Source organism: Furipterus horrens, unplaced genomic scaffold, assembly GCF_987537825.1.
Source record: "Furipterus horrens unplaced genomic scaffold, mFurHor1.1.pri manual_scaffold_10, whole genome shotgun sequence".
NCBI classification, from domain to species: Eukaryota; Metazoa; Chordata; class Mammalia; order Chiroptera; family Furipteridae; genus Furipterus; species Furipterus horrens.
The window spans coordinates 39,470,739-39,493,739 of record NW_028327180.1 but is presented as its reverse complement, the minus strand read 5'-3'; the positions used below and the strand labels follow the sequence as shown (position 1 = coordinate 39,493,739).

Below are 23,001 nucleotides of genomic sequence, written 5' to 3'. Positions count from 1 at the left end.
GCGGCTGCGGCACCTTTAAGACAAGGGAGGACCCCTCTTGCCCTCGGAGAAACCAGGAAGGGAGTCGAGAGCATCATACGGGGCTTTGGCTGTACTGTACAGTTACTGTAGGGGCAGTGACGCCGCCGCTGCCGGAGCGAGGGAGAGACGAGAGGAGGGCGAGCGAGGGGGAGAGCGAGACGCGGACCCCGGAGGCGAGTGGCTGAGGATCCTAGTCCCAACTCCGGGCCCCGGCCCCGTGCGCCCCGGCCCGGCTCGGCCCCGGCCCGGCCTCGCGAGGTAAGTCAGCACCCGGCGCGGCCCCCAGCATAGGGTACAGGGCGGGGACGAGCCGGGGGCTCTGCTCCCACTCCTGCCCTCTCGGGAAGCGGAGATCCAGGGAGCCAGGGACGTTCCGCAAGTTTAAGAGGAGGGGGTGGTTGGCAGCTGCTTGAAGGCTGGAGGCGCCCTGGATCCTGAGCCCGGGGAGGGGACGCCGCCCGGGATGGGGAATTGGGGGCGAAGTGCATGGGCTTGTACGCCAACCGCCTCCCCCCCTTCGCCCCGAGTGCATGGCTTTTCGGGGCTCCCAGGCGCGCGGAGAGCGGGGGAGGGGAAGCGGGGCTGCATAGAGGGTGGGGGTAGCCGGCGTGGGGAAAAGAGGGGCGCGTCGCGTGCTAAGTTTGCTGCTGGGTACTGGGGGCGCTCTCCCTGGACCAGGGGCCTATTCGGTGCTGCGTCTATACGTTGGAGCTGGCCAGGGTTGAGCTCCATGGGGTATGGGGGGGAGGGGGCTGAAAAACAGGGAGGGGGGCTTTGCTAAGGAGGGGGAAAGGGGTGGGGTGCCGGGTGGGCGGGCGCGCCTGCGGGGTCCTCTGGGCGTCGTAGTTTTCCTGACGCTTGCCGCAGGCAGGTGGCAGGCGGCTTGGACTACTAGTCCCAGGATGCGCCGCGCCGGCAGCCCGCTGCGGCCCGCGGGTAGGGGCGGTGCGGAGGAGGGGCGGTGAGCGGCGGGCCAGCAAGCCAATAGACGGGGGCCGATCGCGCGGTGCGGCGCTGGGGAAGACCCAGCAGGCTCCGGGGCGGGGCCTGAAGCCAGGCTCTCCTCGCCGGGGGCCGGTGGCTGTCCCCGGCTTCCGGCTGCGCGGCCCGCAGGCCGGCCCCCTTCCCGCCCTGGGGCCCCTCCCTGCCTGGTTGTGTAACCGTCCCCAGCCCCCCTCCCTTCGGCCCCCTGCCCCGGTGGGGGGAGGTCACCCACCCGGTGTTCCCCGGGGAGGGCGGCGGCTGTGGCGGCCGCTGAGCGCAGTCGAGCCCGGGGATGCGCGGCCTAGTGCAGGCCGGGCCCGGGCGTGGGGGAGGCGGGCGGGCGGGCGGACCCAGATCCGGGGTAATTTGCATCACCCTCCCCCCAGTCCGGGTGGGGATTGGCCGCCGGCGGCGGGGGGTGGCGCGGGGCCAGGCTCACTGCCGTCTCCCGGCCCCTCCGAGGAAGCCTGCCCAGACGCCGCCACCGCCGCCGCCGGGGCCGGGCCCCCTCGCCGCTGACCCGGGAAGGAGGTAGGAACCTCGTCTTGGGTGGTGCGACAGGGGCCCGCATGCCGGGGCGGGGGCCTCGCGCTGCGGCCGGCGCGGGGGAGGGGGCCGCTTCCTGCTCCTGCCCGGGCCTGACTCATCCCTGGGTGGGGGGACTGGCTTGGCCCCTCGGCCAGCCCGCGGGCCTCACTGCTCCGGCCCCGGGAGAGGGAGCAGAGAGCACGCCTCTCCACCGCCCGCGCCCCTAAAGCGCGTGACCCTGTTTCCTCTGGCCCGGACCCCCTCCTTTCCCTTGACGCCACCACCACGTGCGAACCCTGAGCCCGGGTAGAGGAGGGGTGACCTGGTGGGATCTGGCTCTCTCCCTCACTCTCCCTCCCTTCCCAGCCTAGGAACCGGCCCCCTCCCCAAGCGATGGGTCTGGGATCCAGGCAGTGGCCTGAGCCAAGTGCTGGAGTTGGGGGCCCCCCACCCCCGGGCTCAGGCCTTTGCGGGTTCTGGGAGGCATTGCCCGCGCTTGCAGGGGAGCCTGGTGGACCGCAGCAAGAGACTACTGTCCAACCAGGCCGGGGAACCCAGTGGGCGCCCAGCAGGAATGCAGCTAGCAGTTGGCAGATTGGCAAGGGGGAGGCAGGCAACTTCACTTTCCCCCCAGCCAGGTGGCGGAAGTGAGAGAGGTGTTGGCACCCCTTCCCCCAATGTGCCCACCTGGCTCGCCCATGGGTGGCAGGCCTGGTTTGCTTCGCCTTTCCTTCCCAGCTGCCTCCAGGAGCAGGTTGTCCTGAGAGGGAGAGGACAGCTAGGATTCCATAACCCCCCACCCCCACGCACCCACCCAACAGGGCCAGGGCGTAACCCTGAGTGTGCCGCTCCCACACTGGGGTGGGGGCCTCCCCAGGACCAGCCAGTCACTTCCTATTGGCAGAGCTGGTCTTGGGAGAGGTCCTACTAGTCCAGGCTGGGCTCTGCTGCTGCAGGGCAGGAGGGTAGGCACTTTCCCCCCAGGACCATTCCCGGTGGGGCCCCCAGAGCATGCCAGGCACTTATCAGCTGGGCTTGGGTCTCTGTTTACCACCAGCCATCGCTGTGGAGACGAGAGCCTGGGGGATGGGGGAGCAGGAGCTGGTGGCTGGAAGAGCGAAGCCCTGGGATCCGCATGCCTAATGAAGAAAGAGGAGCCATCGGGGACACTGAAATTTTAATTCGTGGGTCACTTTGGGGGGGTATTTATTATTCAATTCTGATTGGCTGCCTAGTGGCCAGTCAGCACCCAGGCTGTGCCAGGAGCCACACAACTCTCAGCAGAGGCCCTGGGAGAAGCTGCTGGGGTGGCTGCAGGGAGTTGATGCGTCCCTTTCTCTGTGTGGGAGACTGAGACCCAGCAGAGCTCAGCCTTTGTCCAGTAGGGAAGGTTCCAGGGCAGTAGCAAGTCCTGTGTTTGCTTTTTTACTTCCTTTCTTTTACTTGGGGCCCTCTGACCCTCAGCTGGGTCAGACTGGTGGCAGTCCCCATTGACATTTGAGGAAACAGAGGTCCAGAGGGGAGGCTGAACATGAGTGTGGGAACTTGGGGGCTTAAAGCAAACCTCAGAGAGGATGCCTTGTTGGGCAGGGGAGACTGAGGCCTGGAGAAAGAAGAGAGCAGCCCAAGGTCAGTCACCCAGCCAAAGATGGATCTGACCCCCATGATCTGCCTTCTGCCTTGGGACTCATTCAAAGTACTCGCTGTGTCCTACCCAAGGGGCGCCTGCCCACCTGTCTTCCACAGGGTCAGGAGGTTGACAGCAGGCACCTGTTGGCCAAATAGAGCCTCCGTGGGGCTTATTAAACCCTTTACCCGAAGAGAATAGTGAGGCTCAGAGAGGGCCCTAGGTGCCCAAGGTCACACAGCATGAGCCTCAGTTCTGTTTCGCAGCCTTCCCTGGAGGCACCTTTAAGGTCTGCAAGGCCCTTTCTTGCTCCCTTCAAGCCACAGCCCTGCACCTTGGCACCTTGGCACCTTGACCACTGGAGATGGGCAGGGCTCTGGGTTTTATGATCCATTACACCTGAGGAGGTCACCTCACAAGAGGCAGGACTCAGGGCCAGCCCCTCTGAAGCAGAGCCAGTCCTAGGAGGGTAGCTGCTGGGGTTTTCAAGTGCCAGCACACTTGCTCAGTGACCTTGGATATGTCTCGGCCTCGCATAGCCTGAGTGTCGTCCCCCCATAACATGAGGTGGTTGTAGGGTTCCCCCATGTGGTACCTGCAGGTCTTCCTGTTTTCTCCTTTCCTCTCTTGTGGAGGGAGCACTAGGTCAGCTCGGTACAGCAGGGATTCTGCTGGAGCGTGTGCTGGCTGGGTACCTGAGACACTCGGCAACTGCTACCTGTTACCCTGTGTTCCAGGCGCCTGAGAGACCATAAACTGCACTGCAGCAGCCCTGGGCAGTGGGGGACCAGAAGAGTAAGCTTGGATGGGGGCCAGTGTGGTACAATCCCAGCCCAGCCCTTGGCTCCACAGAGGTCCACCGAGAGAGGTCATTTCTCCTCTGCCATCTTCAATTTTCCCATCAGTACAGTGGGGAGATTACCTTCAGCCCCGAAGTGTTATTGTGAGGATTTACTCAGTGATTCCTCAGGAACGTTTGTTGAACCATTGCTGTACAGTGTCAGGGCCTAGGAGGGGTTCCTCCTACATTCCTGTGTTGTTGCCCCTTGGGGGTCAGGGCCCCTTCCCTGAATTCATAGGTGTTGGCTAGACTCCAGCTCTGCCCCAGGCGCCCTGTGTGACCTCTGGCAAGCCTCTCCCTTTCTTAGGCCATCATAAGGCAGCTCTGAGGGGGTGTGAGAAGAAGTTGTCCTCAGCCCCAAGGCCCCCAGGGTGGGGGATCTAGTCACCTGCTGGTACCTGGGGGAAGGAGGAAGGAGCCCTGGGAGGACTAGTTAGGCAGAATGGAGCCAGGTGGCCTGTGTTCAAATCCAGTTCTGTTATGTAAACCTGGGCAAGTCACTTTCTCTCAGTTTCCTGACCTGAAAAGTGGGGCAGTGATTACAGACCCCGACTCTCAGAGCTCTTCAGAGTGGGTGCTGAGATGATCAAGATCAGACCTCTGTTGCCCTTAGGGCCCAAAGCCTGTGCTGGGAGCACCAAAGTGCAGGTGCCACCTGGAGAATCTGGCACTCCTGAGAAGCGTGGCCAAAGGACCAGCCCCTCCATCTGTCCTCCCGGCAGGCTGTGGACAGCCACTGGGTAGAAGCCTTCCCACCCACACCTTTGTGGTGTAACTGGAAAACAAGGTCTCATCCCTCATCAGGATGTTTGATGGGAGGGAACTGGCCGCATTTATGGGCACAGGACACTGGACTCCCAAGAGGCTGGGCACCGTTTTGTAGTTCTCAAGCACAGCCCTCCACTGGCACAGGCTGGGGTGGAGGTAGGGGCTATGCCAGGGCTGCAGGGGCTGCAGGCCTTGGGAGAGGGACTGAGTGGAGGCAGAGAGGAGTGGGACTCTTAGAGGTCACCCAAACCTCTTCTGGGTATCATGGATGAGCAGATGCAGCCAGAGCAGGGGCAGGGTAGATGGGGTCAGGATTCTTCAAAGCCTGGCTTTGCTTGCTTTAGTGACGGGAAGCTCATTCCTTCCATCTTACCCTGAGTGGCTCTCTTCCTGGGGCTTCCTCCTGGAGCCCAGGCTTGGGTTGTACTTCCTGGCACATGACAGCACTCATAGCGTGGGAATAGGGTGAGCCTGAGCCCTTCCTATGAATTGGGGGTCAGTGGGATCCTCATGACCTTATCCCCTCACTCTCACAACCCCCCCCTCCCCCCCCGCCCATGCACACTTCCCACTGGGCCTGCAGTCTTCCTGCTTCTGGCCCTTTAAGACTGGGGCAGGAAGCCCCTCCCCATTTAGGGCAATAAATGGACACATAAAATGGCCGAGGGCCTGTTTGCTGGTGTCTGGCCTGAGGGAGGCCTGTGAGGACAGGGGGCAGGCTGGCAGTGGGCAGCCGGCAGCCACCCTGAGCCCTTGATGCCCACTCCCCACAATTGGGACACTGAATTCGTGTCCCATTAAAGCCCTGTCCAGAGACGGCCAGGCGGGGATTGGCACTGAGTCAGGGGAGGGTAATCCGTTGGGACCAACCTTGCAACACAGGCCATGGGCCTGGGAGGTGAACCTGGATACTAGACTTGCTGTGTCACCTTGGACCAGCTACCCACCCTCTCTGGGCCTGGTTTTGCTCCCCTGGCTTTTTCCTTGGGCACCACAACCCACTTGGCACAGAATAGGTGATGAAGTTCAAAAACCCCCTCATCCACAAGGGGGAAGGCTAACAGCCTTGTTGGGAACACGCTGGCACACTGTAGGTCCCTAGGCAACATTTGCTGAATGGTTAAGAGTGGGACTCTGCACCTAGAGCACCCCTAGCCCCCTTGCCACTCTCATGACCTCTAAGGAAACTGAGGCACAGAAAGATGCTGCCTCTTGCCCAAGGTCACCCAGCTCAGAAGTGAAGGAGCTGGAGTTTGGATCTGGGCTGCTGTGCCTGACACGTAGTAGGTGTTTAATGTCTCTGGTTTCCTTTAGTATTCTTTTGGGTGGGGAGTGCAGGGGCCCTGACCCTGCATAAAGCTGCCCCTGTCCTGCACACTCCTCCAGAAAGACCTTGGGTGGCAATTACCTGTCCACCCCCATACTGGCCACCCCCTCTTTTCCCTGAGGAGTGTGGGTGGGAGGAGGAGGCCCAGTCCCAGGCCTCACCTTGTGCCTGACCTTGGAAAGCCTACTCCTTCCTTGGGTCCCTTCTTCCCAGCACCCACCTTCAGGCCTTTGCCTCTGCTGTTCCCAATACCCAGGATACCCTTCCTATGATCTTTGGGTTCTTCCTGGGTGAAACATTCTGTTCCTAGGACCAGGTCATGGCATTCTTGACCTTTCCCCATTGTCCCAGCAGTTAAGTGGCAGCAGCTCAGGCTGCTTCAGGTTAGCAGAGTCTCCACCGGGTTAGTGGCAGGTCTTATCATCTCTGTAAGCTTCCTGCCTGTAAAGCCCAGGTTTTTATAGTGGATAGGATAAAATGAAGGTGCTTGGTTAGTTCATGAAAATTCTCAGGTACGGAGGAGGCCCCCTGAGAGGGCTGAAAGCCAGCCTAGGTCCTGCCTCCTTGGAAAGAAGCTCCAGCAACTGATCCTAGGTTAGATGGGGGTTGGGACCAACACCATCCCATGGCCCTGGGTGTGTCAGCTAGCAGGGTGGGTGGGGCTGGGTGTGGGCTCTCTAGCCCATAGCTGTCTTTGGTTCATGTGGCTGAATGCTGTGCTCCTACTGTGCGCCACCCGAGGGAGGGCCCAGCATAGGGACCCAGGAGGAACCTGCTGAGGCCTGCCCCTAGGCCCACCAAATTAACACAGAGGCCCCAATCCCACAAGGGCAGGTGATCTCAGGTGATGAAGTTGTGGTGAAAGACAGCATAGGTGGGTGTGAGCCTAAGCTCTGGGACCCTAGCACTGGCTGTTGTGGGGGTGGAACTTCCTGGAGGAGAGTTTTGTTGGGTAGTCACTGCCAAGGAAATTGCTACTTCTGGGGTACCTGCTAGGTGCCAGCGCGCACAGTGGATGTTTTACTTCCAGGCCCCACCTGATCCACCAAGAGGGTTCAGTCTTCCTCCTTTTTGCATTTCATAGGCTCTTCTGCCTCTTTCTTCAAGGGAGAGCCCTGAGAGGCTCAGATGGGGGTAGTGGCCCAGGGCATGGCAGGCAGGTGGGATGTGTTCCTGGAGAGAATGTGGGTCAAGTGTCTGCAGAGCCAGTTCAGTTTCCAGAGCAAGTGTGGATGCGGGGGCAAGCCTCTTGCCTCTTATCAGCTCCTGGACCCCAGAACCCATGGATCAATCTTGCTGAGCACCCTTCGGCAGGAGTCCCTAAGTCTGAGCCTTGGTTTTCTCATCTGTAAAATGGGGGATCATGCTATTCTCATGGGGGCTTTCTTGGTCTGGTACCTCTCCAGGCCCTGTCCTTTGAAGGGAGGGTCTCTGATGAGTATCTGGGGAAATAGAATCTCCACCTGGGAGAGGACAGGGACATGGGCACTCAGGACCTTTGCACATGGCCTGCTTCACACAGCTGGTGGAGACTAGCACCCCGTGTCAGGCTTGAGGCCCAAGCTTGCTCCTTTCCAGCTGGGTGGCTTCTGGCAAAGTGAGAGCCTGGGCAACTTAACACTTGAAGTAGGACTCTGCCAGCCCCCTGGCCTGGTGTGCTCAGTTGCTTGTGGGAGGGTGACGAGGGTGGCCATGGGTGGGGGTGAGTCACCTGAACTATTTCAGGTCCCAATCTTGAGGCCCCTGGAGACACCTATAGGTTCAAGGAGACCCTAGGGGCACCTGGGGGACAATGGCAAGCAGGGCCAGCGTAGCCATCTTGGGGCATTGGTGGCCTGGATGGGGAGGGGGAGATGAGGAGCGGCCTGATCCAGAGCCCCATCTGCCCACTTACTCCCCAGAGCCAGGGGCCAGACAGCAGATGGTGGCAGGGGGTGGAGCCACCACAGGGGGCTCTTCGGATGGCTGAGCCCCTTAGGTAGGTTCAACCTCCATCCTGTTTCCAGCAGCAGATACTGAACCCCCCCCCCCCCCCCACACACACACATACACACACTGGCACCGGGGGCTGGCGGAACAGAGGGGTGAGCCTGGAGTGGAGCAGCTGGTGCAGTATGCGGGAAAGAGGGCGGGCCTTGGAGAGAGACATCCTGGGAAGTGTAGTGCCTGCCTGGGAGCTGCACAAAGGCCTCTGTGTCAGCCCTGAGGCCTGGACCCCACTTCCAGGGTGGCCCTGGGTCGGCAGAGTCCTGTCCTGGGCTTGTGCTGAACTAACCCCTGGCTCACTTGCCATGCTGGCTACCTGAATCCTACTCATGGCAGGGTGGCCCTGGGTCTGCACAGCCCTGTCCTGGCCCTGTGCTGGATCAATCCTAGGCTCACTTGCCAGGCTGGCCATCTGAATCTCACAGCATAGCAGGAATTCAGGTTAGAGCTGGGCTGGGCCACTTGGCTGGGAGGGCGTTGGGGGGATATCCTGGGGTCCTTAGGAGGTTGAGGAAGGCCCAGCTCAGCCCACTCCTGCCTTCCAGGAGCTCTGGTCTAAGAGCTGGCTGGCTGGGCCTGGAGGAATGTGGGTTGTGTTCAGTGGCTTGGGACAACTGAGGGCTCCCCAGAGAGGGTGGAGGGGTGGGGACAGGAGCCAGAGGGTTGCACAAGCGCCCAGTGGGTGGATGAGTCACAGCCCAGGGGAAGGCGGAAAAAAGGAGGGGTGGGGAGAGGGGTGGGACAGACAGAGCAGTGGCCTGGCTCTTCCAAAGGCCTCTGTCCATTTGACAGATGGGGATATTAAGGCCTAGAAAGTGGCAGGGCCTTGTCCTGGCTGCACAGTGCGGACAAGGGGCTGAAAACTAGAGAGGGCTGGGCAGGCAAGAGTGTCCTTGGCAAAGTTGGCTGGGATGCTAGGGAAAAGGAGCATCAGGTGGTGGTCTGGTTTCCCTCATTACTCACTGTCAGGGCCAAGTTGAGTCCTGGGGGCTCCAGTGGGGCAGAAAGGGATTTGTCCTTCAGAATCACACCAGGGCAAATCCATGGTCCAGGTGACACCAGCTGGGTCACTATATCTTTGCATTGCCCCTTCCTATTTACTCAGAGCCGCCCAAGAGAACTAGACCTCACCACGAGGCAGGAGTGTGGGTCAGAGAGGCTGAATGGCTTGGTGGGGTTGGAGAGTCGGGCTAGTTGGATATTGGCTCTCAGGTCAGACGTCCTGGGTTTAGTTGGGGCACAGCTATGGGGCCTCGGGCACATGAGCTGCTATCCCTGAGCCCTGTGTTCTCACTTCTGCAGTGGAGTTGGTGCTGCTTGTGGGACCACAGGGGGCTCAGGCATGGCAGCACACAGTGGGAGCCTTATGAAGTCACTACCGTGACCTCCTAGAGAGGGTATGGGTAGAAAGCTGAGCTCAGATTCATTAAGAAAGAGCCTGTTTCGAGGCACTTATTGAGTACCTACTGTATGTTCCTTCATCACCTCAAATGGGATGGGCACTCCTGTGAGCCTTCTAATGGGGGTGTGTTTGTGTGTGCCAGTCTTGATCTCTTAAGCACCCACTGTGGTTTTGCCAACATGATCACATGTTCTGCAGTCTTAATACAGAACCAGACATGTACTGCCCTGGTGCACATCTGGGGAAACTCACAACTACCCCTTCCCTGGCGCTGTAGGTCTCGGCGCGGAAAATGGCTGGCGGCGTGGACGGCCCCATTGGGATTCCGTTCCCCGACCACAGCAGTGACATTCTGAGTGGGCTCAACGAGCAGCGGACACAAGGCCTGCTGTGTGACGTGGTGATCCTGGTGGAGGGCCGAGAGTTTCCCACACACCGCTCAGTGCTGGCAGCCTGTAGCCAGTACTTCAAGAAGCTATTCACATCAGGCGCTGTGGTAGACCAGCAGAACGTGTACGAGATCGACTTTGTCAGTGCTGAGGCACTCACGGCCCTCATGGATTTCGCCTATACAGCCACGCTGACTGTCAGCACAGCCAACGTGGGTGACATCCTCAGTGCCGCCCGACTGTTGGAGATCCCTGCCGTGAGCCACGTTTGTGCTGACCTCCTTGACAGGCAGATCCTGGCGGCTGACATGGGCACCGACACTGGGCAGCTGGACATGGTAGATCAAATTGATCAGCGAAACCTCCTCCGTGCCAAGGAGTACCTCGAGTTCTTCCAGAGTAACCCCATGAATAGTCTGCCCTCCGCTGCAGCTGCTGCTGCTGCCAGCTTCCCATGGTCTACCTTTGGCACATCCGACGATGACCTGGATGCCACCAAGGAGGCCATGGCCGCCGCTGTGGCTGCTGTGGCCGCAGGTGACTGCAATGGCTTGGACTTCTACGGGCCTGGCCCCCCGGCTGAGCGGCCTCCAGCTAGGGATGGAGACGAGGGTGACAGCAACCCAGGTCTGTGGCCAGATCGAGATGAGGACACCTCTGCTGGGGGCCTCTTTCCACCCCCTGTGGCCCCGCCAGCTGCTGCCACGCAGAACGGTCACTATGGCCGGGGTGGGGAGGAGGAGGTGGCCTCACTGTCAGAAGCAGCACCAGAGCCAGGAGACTCTCCCGGCTTCCTGTCGGGAACAGCTGAGGGTGAGGACGGTGATGGGACTGATGCAGATGGGCTTGCAGCCAGCACCCTGCTACAACAGATGATGTCGTCGGTGGGCCGGGCAGGGTCAGCGGCAGCGGGGGACAGTGATGAGGAATCGAGGGCAGATGACAAGGGTGTCGTGGACTACTACCTGAAGTACTTCAGCAGTACCCACGACAGTGACGTCTACCCAGCTTGGTCACAGAAGGTAGAGAAGAAGATCCGGGCCAAGGCCTTCCAGAAGTGCCCCATCTGTGAGAAGGTCATCCAGGGCGCTGGCAAGCTGCCACGGCACATCCGGACCCACACCGGTGAGAAGCCCTACGAGTGCAACATCTGCAAGGTCCGATTCACCAGGTAAGCCAGTGCCACTGTGGCAGGGGGTGTAGGGTGTTGGGCTTCCTGGGTTCTTTTGCCCAAACAGAGGCAGTGCTTCCCTGTCCTGGAGTGACACCTTCCTCATTTCAGGATATTCCCCATGCACCCCTTCAGAGCAGCCCTTGGGTGGAAAGAGTGCAGGCACTAAACCAGATGACCACATAGACTATAAAACATGCCAGGTGCTGCTGCAGGAGGCTGGAAGGAAGAGCACCAGCATTTGCTCCTCTTTTTCCCAGGGGGAGTTCTTCAGAATGGAGGCGAACTTTTGCCTTGGGAGAGGCCGACAGCCTATTAGGAAGCAGAGAACTCTGGTTATGAGTCACTTTAAGTCTCCTGTGAGCCTGGGAACTTGCTTCATTCAGCCTACATTTATGGGGCACATGCTGGGTGCCAGGCCCTGTTCTAGGCGCTTGGGGAGAGAGAGGCCAAAATCCCCATGGGGGCGATGGAGCATGAGTGAAAGAAAACCGCAGAATTGATAGCACTGCTTGGTGGAGCACGCTAGGGAGGAAAAGAGCAAGAACAAGGGGGATGGCTATGGGTGCCGCTGAGGGGAGGTGAGGGGGGAAGTCTTGGGGAAAGGGAAAGGAAGAGGGAACCGCCAGTGCAAAGGTTCTGAGACCAGTTCAGCTGGGAGGACTGCTGTAGCCAGGGGAGGGAAATTGGCACAGGAACCGCTGGGCTTGGTCCTTAGGCAGTTTGAGGCTGGGTTGGGGGAAATTTGTGATTCGGTCTTAAAAGTCCAGCGGTAGCTGGCTGGGCCTTGTGGGCCAGCCTGGTGGGGCAGAGGGCTGACGTGCAGGGGCCTGGCCAGGCTGGGTGACTCAGCACCATCCCCTACCCCCACCCACCCTGGGGTTCCCCCAGCCACACCTACCCATATTAAAGAAAGAAGCCATTGTCCCAGCTTCCCAGCTCTGCTCCATGGGGACAGGACCTGGGGGCTGACCCCTGGTCCCCTCCCCAGCAGGCCAGGGAAGGAGGGTGTGGCCTGGATTCCAGGGCTCTGGAGTGCCAGGCAAGGGGCAAAGGACACCAGCGAGAAGGTGGGCTTGCCTATCCCTTTGGTGAGATTGTGATTCTGGTGGTTTTGGGGACTCCATTCTTCTCTAGATGGGGGTATGGAGATGGCTGTGGGCCTTGCCCTCAGGGGTCTCTGGACCTGCAAGGAACAGCTTGGTGAGGGCACAGCAAGCTAGGGTCTGGAGAGGTGAACAGGCTGACCTATGACCCCAACTATAGGCCTCAGGCTGTTTCATTCTACCTGGAGTTCTCTTGGCCACGCTACTCCCAACCCAGGGCTGTTCCCATTTGCCATTTAGGGAAACTGAGGCTCAGAGAGACAGGCACCAGGCCAGGTCTCTTTCCCCCCATGCGCCTACCTGACTGCTTTCTGTCCCTGACGCAGAGCCCCAGCCCCCATCCCTTCCTCCAGGCCCAGGAGCCCAGGGGCCCCTCTGAGTCACAATAGAGAGTTGAGTAAGAGGGGCCTGTGGTGGCAGGGGCTATAATTACCCAGGCTGGGGCTTGGGGTGATGAAACTGGAGCTGACTCCACCTCCACCCTAACTTGGCACAGCCCCTGACCCACTGTGCAGCTCGGTGCAAGTCACTTCCCTTCTCTGAGCCTCAGCTGAGGAAGTCTCTGCATAGTGCTAACACAGAGTCCCTGCTGTCCCCTCTGTGACCCAGCCTCATGCAGTGGTCTGGGCAGGGCACCTGGGAGACTTGGCAGAGCCCCAGGCAGAGAGCCTGTTATCTTCTTCCTTCTATGGATAAGAAAAGGGATTCTGAGTGGTTTAGCCTTTGCCCAAGGCCACACAGCAAGCAGGGTCCAAGGCCCTTTTCAGACCTCTGCAGGGGAGGGGGTCTCTTTGTACCTCCTTGTCCCATTTTGCCTGGGACTGTCCCTAGCCACAGCCTGCCTTTTTGAAAGCGTCAGTTTCAACCTCAAGGCCAGCAGGGGTCAAGGGGTTGTCCTGGGAGGGGGCACGGCCCAGCGCCTGCTGACCCTCGCCCCATCCACAGGCAGGACAAGCTCAAGGTGCACATGAGGAAGCACACAGGTGAGAAGCCATACCTGTGCCAGCAGTGTGGGGCAGCCTTCGCCCACAACTATGACCTGAAAAACCACATGCGCGTGCATACTGGCCTGCGGCCCTACCAGTGCGACAGCTGCTGCAAGACCTTCGTCCGTTCTGACCACCTTCACAGACACCTCAAGAAGGACGGCTGCAATGGTGTTCCTTCGCGCCGCGGCCGCAAGCCCCGTGTGCGGGGCGGGGGGCTCGGGGGACCCGACCCTGGCCCTGGCGCCACTGCGCCACCCAGCGCCCCCGCCCCACCTGGCTCCCCTGAGGCCCGACGCAATGGCCAGGAGAAGCACTTTAAGGACGAGGACGAGGAGGAGGAGGCGGCCAGCCCTGATGGCCTGGGCAGGTTGAATGTAGCAGGTGCTGGCAGAGGGGGTGGTGATGGGGCCACGGGGACCCCCGCCGATGGCAGCTTTGCAGCTGGACTCGCCTGAAAACCAAAAAGAAAACAGAAACCCGAGAGACAGAGACAGAGAGAGAAATCACCCACCACCCCCCAAAAAAACATACAAAAAGAAAATCTATCTATATACAGATATCTATTATCGAGATATATATATATATATACACATATATATATATATATACAGATATATATATATATATATGAAGCGTCACAGAATCTAGGATAGTGCTTTTCTCCGATTTTTCTCTTTCATGATGTTCTCTCCCTCCATGGGAACTCTTGCTCTCCACCCCCCAGCTCCCCTTCCCCGTACCCCATCAGTGGGTTTGGGGGCTTGGTTTGGGGTTTGTGGGACATAAGGGTTCTGAGTTCTCTCCTCCCCCCAGGTTCCCCCAGCATGGGTTCTGGGGTCCCTTCCAAGACCTGGGCGGGGCCCCAGGCCCCAGGCAGGGATGAGGGCTGCTCTGGGGGTAGGGAGGGTGGGACTAGGGTGGGCTTTAGTTCTTCTTCCCTTGCTGGTTTCTATGAGTCTTATAGACAAGACCTTAAATGATTTCTGTCCACTGTGAGTGGACGTTAAATTGGTCCCTGTCCCTACCCCCACCCTCCTTCCTCAGGGCACTTATTAAGTGGGGGTCTCCCCCTTGATCTCCCCTATGGCCTCGTCGCCTCCCATCCTTGCCTGTGGTCCCCTTTATCTCCTGGCCACTTCAACACAAATTATTTATTTCCAGGTGAGAGGACACCAGGGTGGCTCCCAGGGGCTCCTGCCACCTTCCTTCATGGCACTTACAACCGGTGGGGCACCTGGGGGCCACAGCTCAGAGTGCCTCCATCACCTCCATCTATGTCCCCTGATCCAGGCCACCTAGACCCCCATGAAAAGTTTGGAGATTCAAAACTTGTTTTTAACCTCTCACCTCTCCCCTTAGCCCTCTCCCAATTTTTTAAAGCACTTTTTAGATTGTTTTTCCCTCTTCTCCTCCTTAAAAACAAAATTTATATATATAGAGAGATATATATATTAAAAATATATACTTTTTCTCAGAGGAGCAGGCAACAGTGTGGGGTGAGACAGCCAAGAGCAGAGGGAGCCCAGGGTCTTAGGTATGGTGGCAGGGATGAGGGGAGAGAAGAGTCCAGAAGTTCCAATGTCACAAAAGCAATAAAAAGATTTTACAAAACGAAAGGAAAAAAACCAACAACCAACCACAAATAGAAGTCTTGGCACTTTGTAACAGAACGGGTACTATATCTTAATTTAAAAACATGTTTACAAGTTGCACCCAACTTCTATGAAAAGTTGAAAAGAAAAAAAAAAAAATGAGAGAGCGAGCGAGCGAGAGAGAGAGCGAGAGAGCAAAAAGAAATTCCTAAAAGCTGATTTATTTTTGTACAAAATAATAAAAAAAAACCCCACCACCAGATGTAGAATCCACTTCTGTTCCCTGAGGTGAGAAGGGTCAGAAAGGCCATGGGTGAGGGCAAGGTCTTCTGAGGGAGTTTGTGCTTCACCGTGGGGGTTTGCTTGCAGGCCGGGGGCAGGGGGGGTGGGGGTGGTTGTGTTTCTGCAGTGTCCCCCATTCCCTCCCATTCTGTCCCTTGTTTTATTCTGATTTAGAGATGTTTCATTACCCACTAGCCATATAATGACCACCCATATCTGTGGGGACCCTCCTTACTGACTCCCTAGCTCAGGGATGGGCCCAAGAAAGGGCTGGCCTTCCAACCAGCCAGAGTAATCCAGTACCCCCCACCTGCCCCCCATCCTTGCCACCCCCACCCTTGCCCGCTTCCTGGCTTTCTGCCTTCCAACATGGCTGCTTTTCCTTGTGGCCACCAAGGAGTTGCCACCTTGGATATACCATCCCTTCGAGGTGGGTGACAGGGGGACCCTCCTCCAGGGCCTTACACCCACCCCAGGCACCCCTCTTTTTACTCAAAGGCACTGACTGTCATCTGGGGGCTGGCACCTGCTTCCCCCAGCCTTTGGCTCCCCAAAGGCCCGGTGTTGACCGAGCCACAGGCCACGGATGGGGGCCAGGGCAGGGGAGACCATGTTGCCAGAGGCCAGGGCACCTTCACCCCCCTTGCATATGCAACGCCTAGTCTGGGACCCTGTATATAGCACATCCTGCTGAGCTGAGATCTTCCTCTTTGAAGCCCGAGGTGGGGAGGGGTACCCCTGCTCCCCATTCTAGTTGCTGGCCTATCTCCTGGTACCCCCTTTTGCTCTGACAAACTCCATCTTCTCATCTGTTTCATTTTCTTTTTTTAAAGGGAAGCTTTTTAAGAAGGCAACATTCATCATTGTTCCTACAGGATAGTTGTCGTCTCCTCCTGGCCTCCCCCAGCCTGTCAGCCCCCCAAAATGTCTCAGGAACCCCCCCTCCTGAGGGGGGTGGCAGGGGAGCCCAGGGCCGTGTGGCCTCGTTCACACCCCAGCGTGATGAGGCAAGCTCTTTCAGAGAACCATCTGTGGAGGTCAAGCACAGAGCTCGAGCACCCAGGCCAGGGATCCCCCCACCCCATCCCAGCTCCCAGAGAGGTTCCCTGAGGGGAATAGTCCTCTCCCCCTACCCACACACCTCCTTGCAATAAAACCAACTGAAAAACTACAGCTGTTGTCCTGGCCAGTGGGGGTGACTGGACTTGGGGGAATCGAGGCCTCTGGGACTATGGTGGGGGCATGGGCTGAACCCCGCCGAGCACACTTTAACACAAAGCTCCTTGGGAATTGCACTAAACCCCAGCTTTCGCCAGCCCTGCCCACCCACTCCGCCTTAACCCCTCTTCTGCTGCCCGCCAGTCTTTCCCGGGGGCCACGGCATCTGCATGGGCCCAGAACTGGGACCCCCACCCACCCACCCAGCCCAGTCCCCCAACTCTGCGCAATCACATACTGTATATAGATGTGGATCGATTTTATTTTTATTCTTTAAATTAAGGTTGTGATAAAGTGTTGCCAAAGATACTGCTGAATTCTCGCGTTTCAGGAAACAAAAATATTTGAGGGGGAACGTGCTGACTGGTTGGAAAGGACACAGCAAAAAGTTTTCTTGTTTGGTTGTTTGGGGGTTTTTTGTGTTTTCTTTCTTTGGGGTGTTTTTTTTTAATTGCCTGGTACAAAAAAGAAAAAAGAAAAAAAGACAAAGTGAAATTGTTATTTCCATCATCTTGGTGAAGTTGTGTGGGTGTGTGTGTGCGCATGTGTGTGAGAATGAGGTCCAGGCTGGGGACTTCAGGTGGAGGCTCCAGGGTAAGCTCTGGGGCAGGGGCAGTGGGCCTGTCAGTATGGGGGGCCTGGAGCCCCCACCTGGAGTGGTCTCCAGCTTTCAGGATCTGGAGGAAGATAAATATCCTTGCTGCTGCTCTCTGCCTAGCCCCCTACCCTGACCCTGACCCCGCCTTTTGAGATTAAAAGAAAAAAAAGGCCAAAAAAATATATAATAATTTAAAAACCAGTGAATGTAAAGTGCCGGACCAGGCCTGCCTGGCATGGGTGTGGGCCTGTGCCCAGCCAGGCTCCAACGGGCCATACCAAAGTCTGCCCCCTTGGGCAGCCTGCCTAGGAGACCCCATGTGGCCATCTCGTCTTGTCACCCTGTTTATACAGGGTTTACCCTCTGCTTCCTTCTGAGAGGGGTCTCAGGTGAGAAGGGAAGGTCCCCCAGCCCTGTCCAGGGTCTTCTGGGGAGTCTGCACTACTGAGGCCCATCATCCGTGTCGCACATGGTGGGACCGAGGTGGGGGCCAGAGCCCTCCGGAACCAAGGCCATCCAGGCAGCCAGGATTGTAGGAGGCGAGACAGAGTGAAAGGAAAAAAAAAAAATTAAAAACCAACAAAAAAAAGCAAAAATCCTATTTTTTGAGAAAGAAAGATATTTATATTTGCAGTTTTATTTTAAAAAAGTTATTTAAGCTGAGGAAGCAGCCTTCCTGGAATGGTGGTGTTGGCTGGCGCAGGACGGGTCAGGGCCTGGGGGCTTGGGCGCCTAGGTGTCATAACCTCAGAGTTAAGACTAGCACTAAATATATAAATTTTCATGGTGGGATGAGGGCAGGACCAGGGTATGGGGGGGCTGGGGAGACCCCCATCCCATGGCCCGGGCTGCCTGGAGGCCACAGACAGGGGTCCTGATGCCTAGGTATCCTCCAACCCCACCCAGGCCCAGACACAAGGTGCCTTGGACTTTGGGGGACCAGGCCTGGTGAATGGGGGGTCGGGGGCACAGAGCACAGACATTCCATAGACTGTATCTGAGAGTCTTTATAAAATGTGGGAGATTTAAAAAATGATAAAAATGCACTTTTGGGGGGTGGGGGGAGAAGCTTTAAAGATAATAAAAAAACACAAAAAGACAAAAGATGATGAAAAACCGGACATAAAACTCATTTTCTTGTACATAAAGAAACCACTAAACGCAGCCTGTTATGACCGCTGCTGCCTCATTTGCTTGATTTTGATGTTCTTTTGTGTGTTGTTGGGGGAAACCTGGGGAGTGGGGATGGAAGGTTTAAGGGACCCTTCAATGTGGGTTGGGCACCTTGTTTACATCATTTGGGGCCCCCCAACTTGGGATCCAGAAAGAGGACCTAATGCTCATCAGCCTCACCCTTCCTGCCAGGCCTGGGAGGTGGAGTGGGGAAGGGTGGGGCCTGGACACAGTGACTGAGCTGGGCTCCAGAGTCGGGTAGGTGTCTGGCAGTGCTAGTGCCTGTGCCCCTACCGAGGAGGTGACACGCCCAGGTGAGGGCAGGTGGCTCCAGGAACAGGCCCAAGGGATGGTGGGGGCAGGCAGGAAGAACTTGCTGGGTGGGCTTCTTGGTCACCTCCAACCGCAAGGTTTCTGGAGGCCCCAGGCAGGGTGACCTTCATTGGGGAATCCCAAGTCTGCCAGAGACCTCCAAAGTATAGTCCCACATTGGGTCCCAGTGACCTGATCAAGAAGCTAAGCTGGCTGCCACCCCCCTTCCCTGCCGCCCCACATACCCTGGGATGAAGTCAGGTTGGAGCCCGCTCACTGGAGAGGAAAATCTAGGGCTGCAGCCCCCACCTCTGGGTTGAGGTCACCAAACATGGGCATTTCCAGGGCCCTGGGGAGAGCCCTCCTCCTTCCTATTGCCCAGTCGAACTCAGGTCAGCAGGGCCCTTGGAGTTGGGGTGGGTGACAGAGGGCACAAAGGGGACACAGATGGCCATGGTAATGGCCTGAGGACAAGCAGGACCCTGGGAAGTAGCCACAGGGAATCTGTGGGGCCTGGCCTGGACCTTGGCAGGAAACACCACCGAGTAGAGCTTGGGGAGGGATTCTGGGTACAGGCTCCAGGTGTCCTCTGGTGGCAAGGTCTGCCCATATGTGATCACATGACACAGGAACCCAGGTCTCCAATTCAGGCTGGGTGGGGGGCCAGTGGTTTCACAGCCAGGCACCAAGGGGACCTGAGCAGCCACAAGGGAGACCGGAGGCCTCTGATCAGGACGATGATGGACTCAGGTTCAGCAGTCACTCAGTTCATGAGGCCTCTTCACTCATACTCGCATTCCCTAAGGGCTAGAGCCTGTGGTTTTTGAGATATGCATGATAGTTCACCCTTGTAAAACCAGTGGTAGTAGCACATTGGAAGACTTGTGCAACCATGCAACCATCCTCACCATCTAGTTTCAGAACATTCCATCACCCTAAGAAGCCCCATCCCCATCAGCAGTCACTCCCCAGCCCCTGACACTCACCCCGGCCTGTCTCTCTGGATTTATTTGCCTGTTCACATTTCACATAAACGGAATCACACACTGTGAGGCCTTATGTGTCTGGCTTCTCTCGCTGACCATTGTTTTCAAGGTTCATGCACAATGCAGTGAATGTCAGTGCTTCGCTTCTTTTCACGGCTGAATATTGCAGTGCAGAGATGGGCCACGTTTTATCCATTTTTCAATTGATAGGGCACTGGGCTTGTTCCCACCTTTTGGCTACTGTAAAGCTGCTAGGAAGATTCATGTACAACTTCTCATGAGACGAAAGGTTTTCATTTCCCTGGGGTGGAATTGCTGCGTCAGATGGTAATGTCACATTTAACTTTTTGGAACAGACTATGTTACCACAGCAGCTGCACCATCCTATGGTCCCAGTTCCTCCTCATCCTCGCGAGCACTTGTCATTCACTGTCTTTGATTCTGGCCCTCCTATTGGTTGTGATTTGCATTTCTCTGGAGACATGTTGAGCATTTTTTTAGATGAATGCCTTGCCAGGCCCAGCAGATGGACACCGGGCCAGGCAGTTCAAAGTATCATCTCCCTCACTTGACCAAATGTGGCGCCTTTTGAATCCTAAATGTCACGCAGCAAAAGGAGAACTGTGGACTGGGAGGTGTTTTGGTCCTTTGGTCCCCTCACCCCCAGCTGACACCTCAGACACACAGAAAAGTGGATGCCTCAGTGGCTTCACCTTGATCATTTTATTTGCGTTTTTAAAAAACAATTAAATTAGAATACAAATATTAGAAAACAGCGGCCCGCAGCTGCCAGTGCTGATGGAGAGGGGCTGGACTGCACAACTGAGTTTATACAGTAAAACTGAATTTGTCCTCGACCAGATTTGTCCCTTTTGTCTTTAGACCTGAAATGATATTGCTTCCTGACTATAGTAGAGTTCTGTTTATACAAAGAAAAATTATTCAAAGGCTGGGAGGGAAGGACAGGGAAGGAAAAAAAGCAGGTCAGGCAGAGGTGGTCTGGGGAAGCATGGCCTCCAAGGGGGCAAGGATGCTGGGTGTTAGGCCAAGCACCCAGCTGCGAGTCCCTGGAGGCATCTGGGGTGGGCTATGTAAGCCCCATCGTTGCTGGACCCCAAAGGCCTATCAGGCTGCTGAAGGGCAGCCCCCAGCCCAGTCCTGTTGGAAGACGAGTATGAGGCTCCGGGTGGGTGTCAGGGCGGGGTGCAGGGCAGGCCTCGTACCCGTCGGAAAACCCAAGAGCAAAAAGAGAGGAAGAAACCACCCCAAATCAGGAGGACAGGGCAGGAGTACCTGCTGCCCCTTGGAGGTGGCCACCTTCCCGGCAGCGGCACCTGTGGACATCTGAGTTGTTCCGTAGGGAAGTTAACCTGAATTGGAGATACAGAGGTAGCTGGCTAAAAAACTGAGACCCCCCCCACGCCACACAGTGCCACACCCTGAAGCCCCCGCCTTGAAGGGGGTCCTGGCCACATGCTGGGTCTTCAAAATACCACGTTATTGCACTTTCAAAAATACAACACATCTGTGGCTAAACCCTCCCTAGCCCGCCCGAGCTCCCCCCCACAGCCAATGCCCCCCCCCACCCCCCCTGACTCAACCCGCTCCATGGCTTCTTGGCTAAAAAGCTCACTGCTCAGAGGCCCATTCCAGGGCCTCTGGGCAAGAGGACAGTTCGCAGAGAGAAGAAAAGCAAAGGAAGAGATGAATGTCCAAGTCGTGGCTGCCGCCAGGGAATCCCTCAGTCCTCCCTGCTGTCCCACCAGCCCCAGGTCCCTCTGCACCAGCTGGAATGGTCATCGGAAAAGGAGGGGCATCAGAGAGGGTGCAGTGTCCTGCCCACCCCTTTTTTGGGCTCTGACTCCAGCTGGAGAAGCAGCTGTGTGGGTGCCTTGCCTTGTTTTTAAGAGTCTGGGTTTTTTTTTTTCTTTTTCTACTTTTCTTTTTTTTGTCATTTTACTTCTTTTTAATCCTCCAATAGGAGAGTCCAGAGGTACAGGTGCCAGGGTCCAGGGGAAGGGGTGGAAAATCATATGAAGAACAATAAAAAGAAAAAAAAATCACTCCTCCCTCTGCACCCCAAGGCCCGCCTGCACCCCTCCGTGTGGTGAGCACCAGGAAAGTTGAATGTTCTGCCAGTTGGTGGCGATGAGCAGTCAGCAGGCCGACACCAGGCCCTTCTGAAAGGGACAGCGGCGTTTGGGCCGGGGGCCATCCTCGTCCTCATCTTCCTCATCTTCCTCCTCCTCCTCCTCTTCCTCTGAGGATGAGGAGCTATCCTGCGTGAGGTCCACCACATCAGCTCCTGGCTTCCCATTCTCAGTGCTGCCCACCGTGCTGCCCGCACCTCCAGAGCCCCCAAGCATGCTGCCATTGCCACCGTTGACGTTGGGGCTGGATAGGAGCCCATTGGTGTCTGAGGTGCCTGAGGAAGACAGGGACAGATGCTCAGGACAACTACTGGCCCACAGACCTGGGAAACAAGGTGGCAAGGGGCAGGAGCAATCCTGGGATGCCATTTCTGCCTCTGTAGAGGCCCCCTGATCTCGGGGAGTGCACTGTATAGGACCTGGCACATAACAGGTGTTCAATAACTGTGCGCTGCCTGCAGTGCAGAGTTCTCAGCCCTGGCCTGTTCCACTCTATGGGGATCAACTCCACCAGGGTGGCTGTGTTATTTTTTTTCCTTTTATTTTCATTTTTGTTTTTTTTTAACTACTAGTTTGTTTTTTCTTTTTTTAATTTATTGATTTTAGAGGGAGAGAGGAAGGGAGAAAGAAAAACATCGATTCGCTGTTCCACTCATCCCATGCATTCACTGGCTGCCTCCTGTGTGTGCCCCAACCAGGGATCAAACCTGCAACCTTGCATATCTGGACAATGCTCCAACCAACAGAACTACCAGTACAGGGTGATTTATTTTTCCTTTTTGGTTTTCTTTTTCCTTGTGTCTTTTTTCATTTGGGGTGGCTGTGTTTTATTTACTTACTTACAAAAATATTTTATTTACTTATTTTTAGAGACAGGGAAGGAAGGGAGAAAGAGAGGGAGAGAAAAAGATGTACAAGAGAAACATTGATTGGCTGCCTCTCGCATGCCCCCAACTGGGGACCTGGTCCGAAACCCAGGCATGTGCCCTGACTGGGAACAGAACTGGTGAGCCTTTGGTTTGTGGGACAACACTCAATCCACTGAGTCACACCAGTCAGGGCTCGGTTGGCTGTATTTTAAATGAAAATGCCTCATGGCAGGACACAAGTCAAACTCAGAAATCGCCAAACCACCAGAACAGGGATTGGGGCAAACAATGGGGCAGATGGGGGCCTGGGCCAAGGACTCACCGAGCACGAGGATGGGGCACTGGGGGCTGCAGCTGCGCTCCTTCTCGGCGCGGATCGGGCACCATGAACCATCTACCAGGTACTCAATCTCATCAGCATCCTCACACTCACTCAGGATCTTGGAGAGGAGCCTGGGTGTGGGGAATAAAATGGGGGACAATGTGGGGCTGATTCTTAGGTCAGCTGAGCCTCAGCCTGCTCCCATCACTGCTCCCCTGAATTCTGGTGGGATGCTTGCTAAGTCACTTCCTGCTTTGCCAAAGTGGCTTCAGGAAAGCACCAGCCAGGGCCCAGCGCCCTGATGTCCTAGAGGGAGAGGGGGCCACCCGGTCTCTCTGCTGCATGGGGCATGCATAAGTT

General features: G+C 56.9%; 2 protein-coding genes across 7 annotated transcripts in view; one reads left to right on the top strand and one right to left on the bottom strand.

The window, feature by feature from the left end:
- Positions 1–220: 220 nt before the first annotated feature.
- ZBTB7A (zinc finger and BTB domain containing 7A) lies at positions 221–22,758 on the top strand. Of its 4 annotated transcripts, XM_090289336.1 has the most exons (4): positions 1,098–1,536; positions 9,762–11,044; positions 22,057–22,211; positions 22,321–22,758. In XM_090289336.1, the coding sequence occupies exons 2-4, from the start codon at positions 9,777–9,779 to the stop codon at positions 22,377–22,379; spliced, it is 1,482 nt and encodes a 493-aa protein (XP_090145462.1). In that variant the 5' UTR covers positions 1,098–1,536; positions 9,762–9,776; the 3' UTR covers positions 22,380–22,758. The 4 variants fall into 4 exon arrangements, with proteins under 4 accessions (XP_090145460.1, XP_090145462.1, XP_090145459.1 ...); XM_090289334.1 differs by lacking the exons at positions 1,098–1,536; positions 22,057–22,211; positions 22,321–22,758 and adding exons at positions 221–279; positions 13,096–14,303; XM_090289333.1 differs by lacking the exons at positions 22,057–22,211; positions 22,321–22,758 and adding an exon at positions 13,096–14,303 and having other exon boundaries at positions 1,120–1,536.
- The window catches only part of PIAS4 (protein inhibitor of activated STAT 4), a 21,271-nt gene continuing 19,507 nt past the window's right edge, over positions 21,238–23,001 (bottom strand). For all 3 annotated transcript variants that reach the window (XM_090289337.1, XM_090289339.1, XM_090289338.1), the window contains 2 exons: positions 22,642–22,772; positions 21,238–21,725 (listed from right to left, as the gene is read on the bottom strand). In XM_090289337.1, the coding sequence (XP_090145463.1) occupies positions 21,457–21,725; positions 22,642–22,772 (400 nt within the window). In that variant the 3' untranslated portion in view covers positions 21,238–21,456. The remainder of the gene's footprint in view (positions 21,726–22,641; positions 22,773–23,001) is intronic.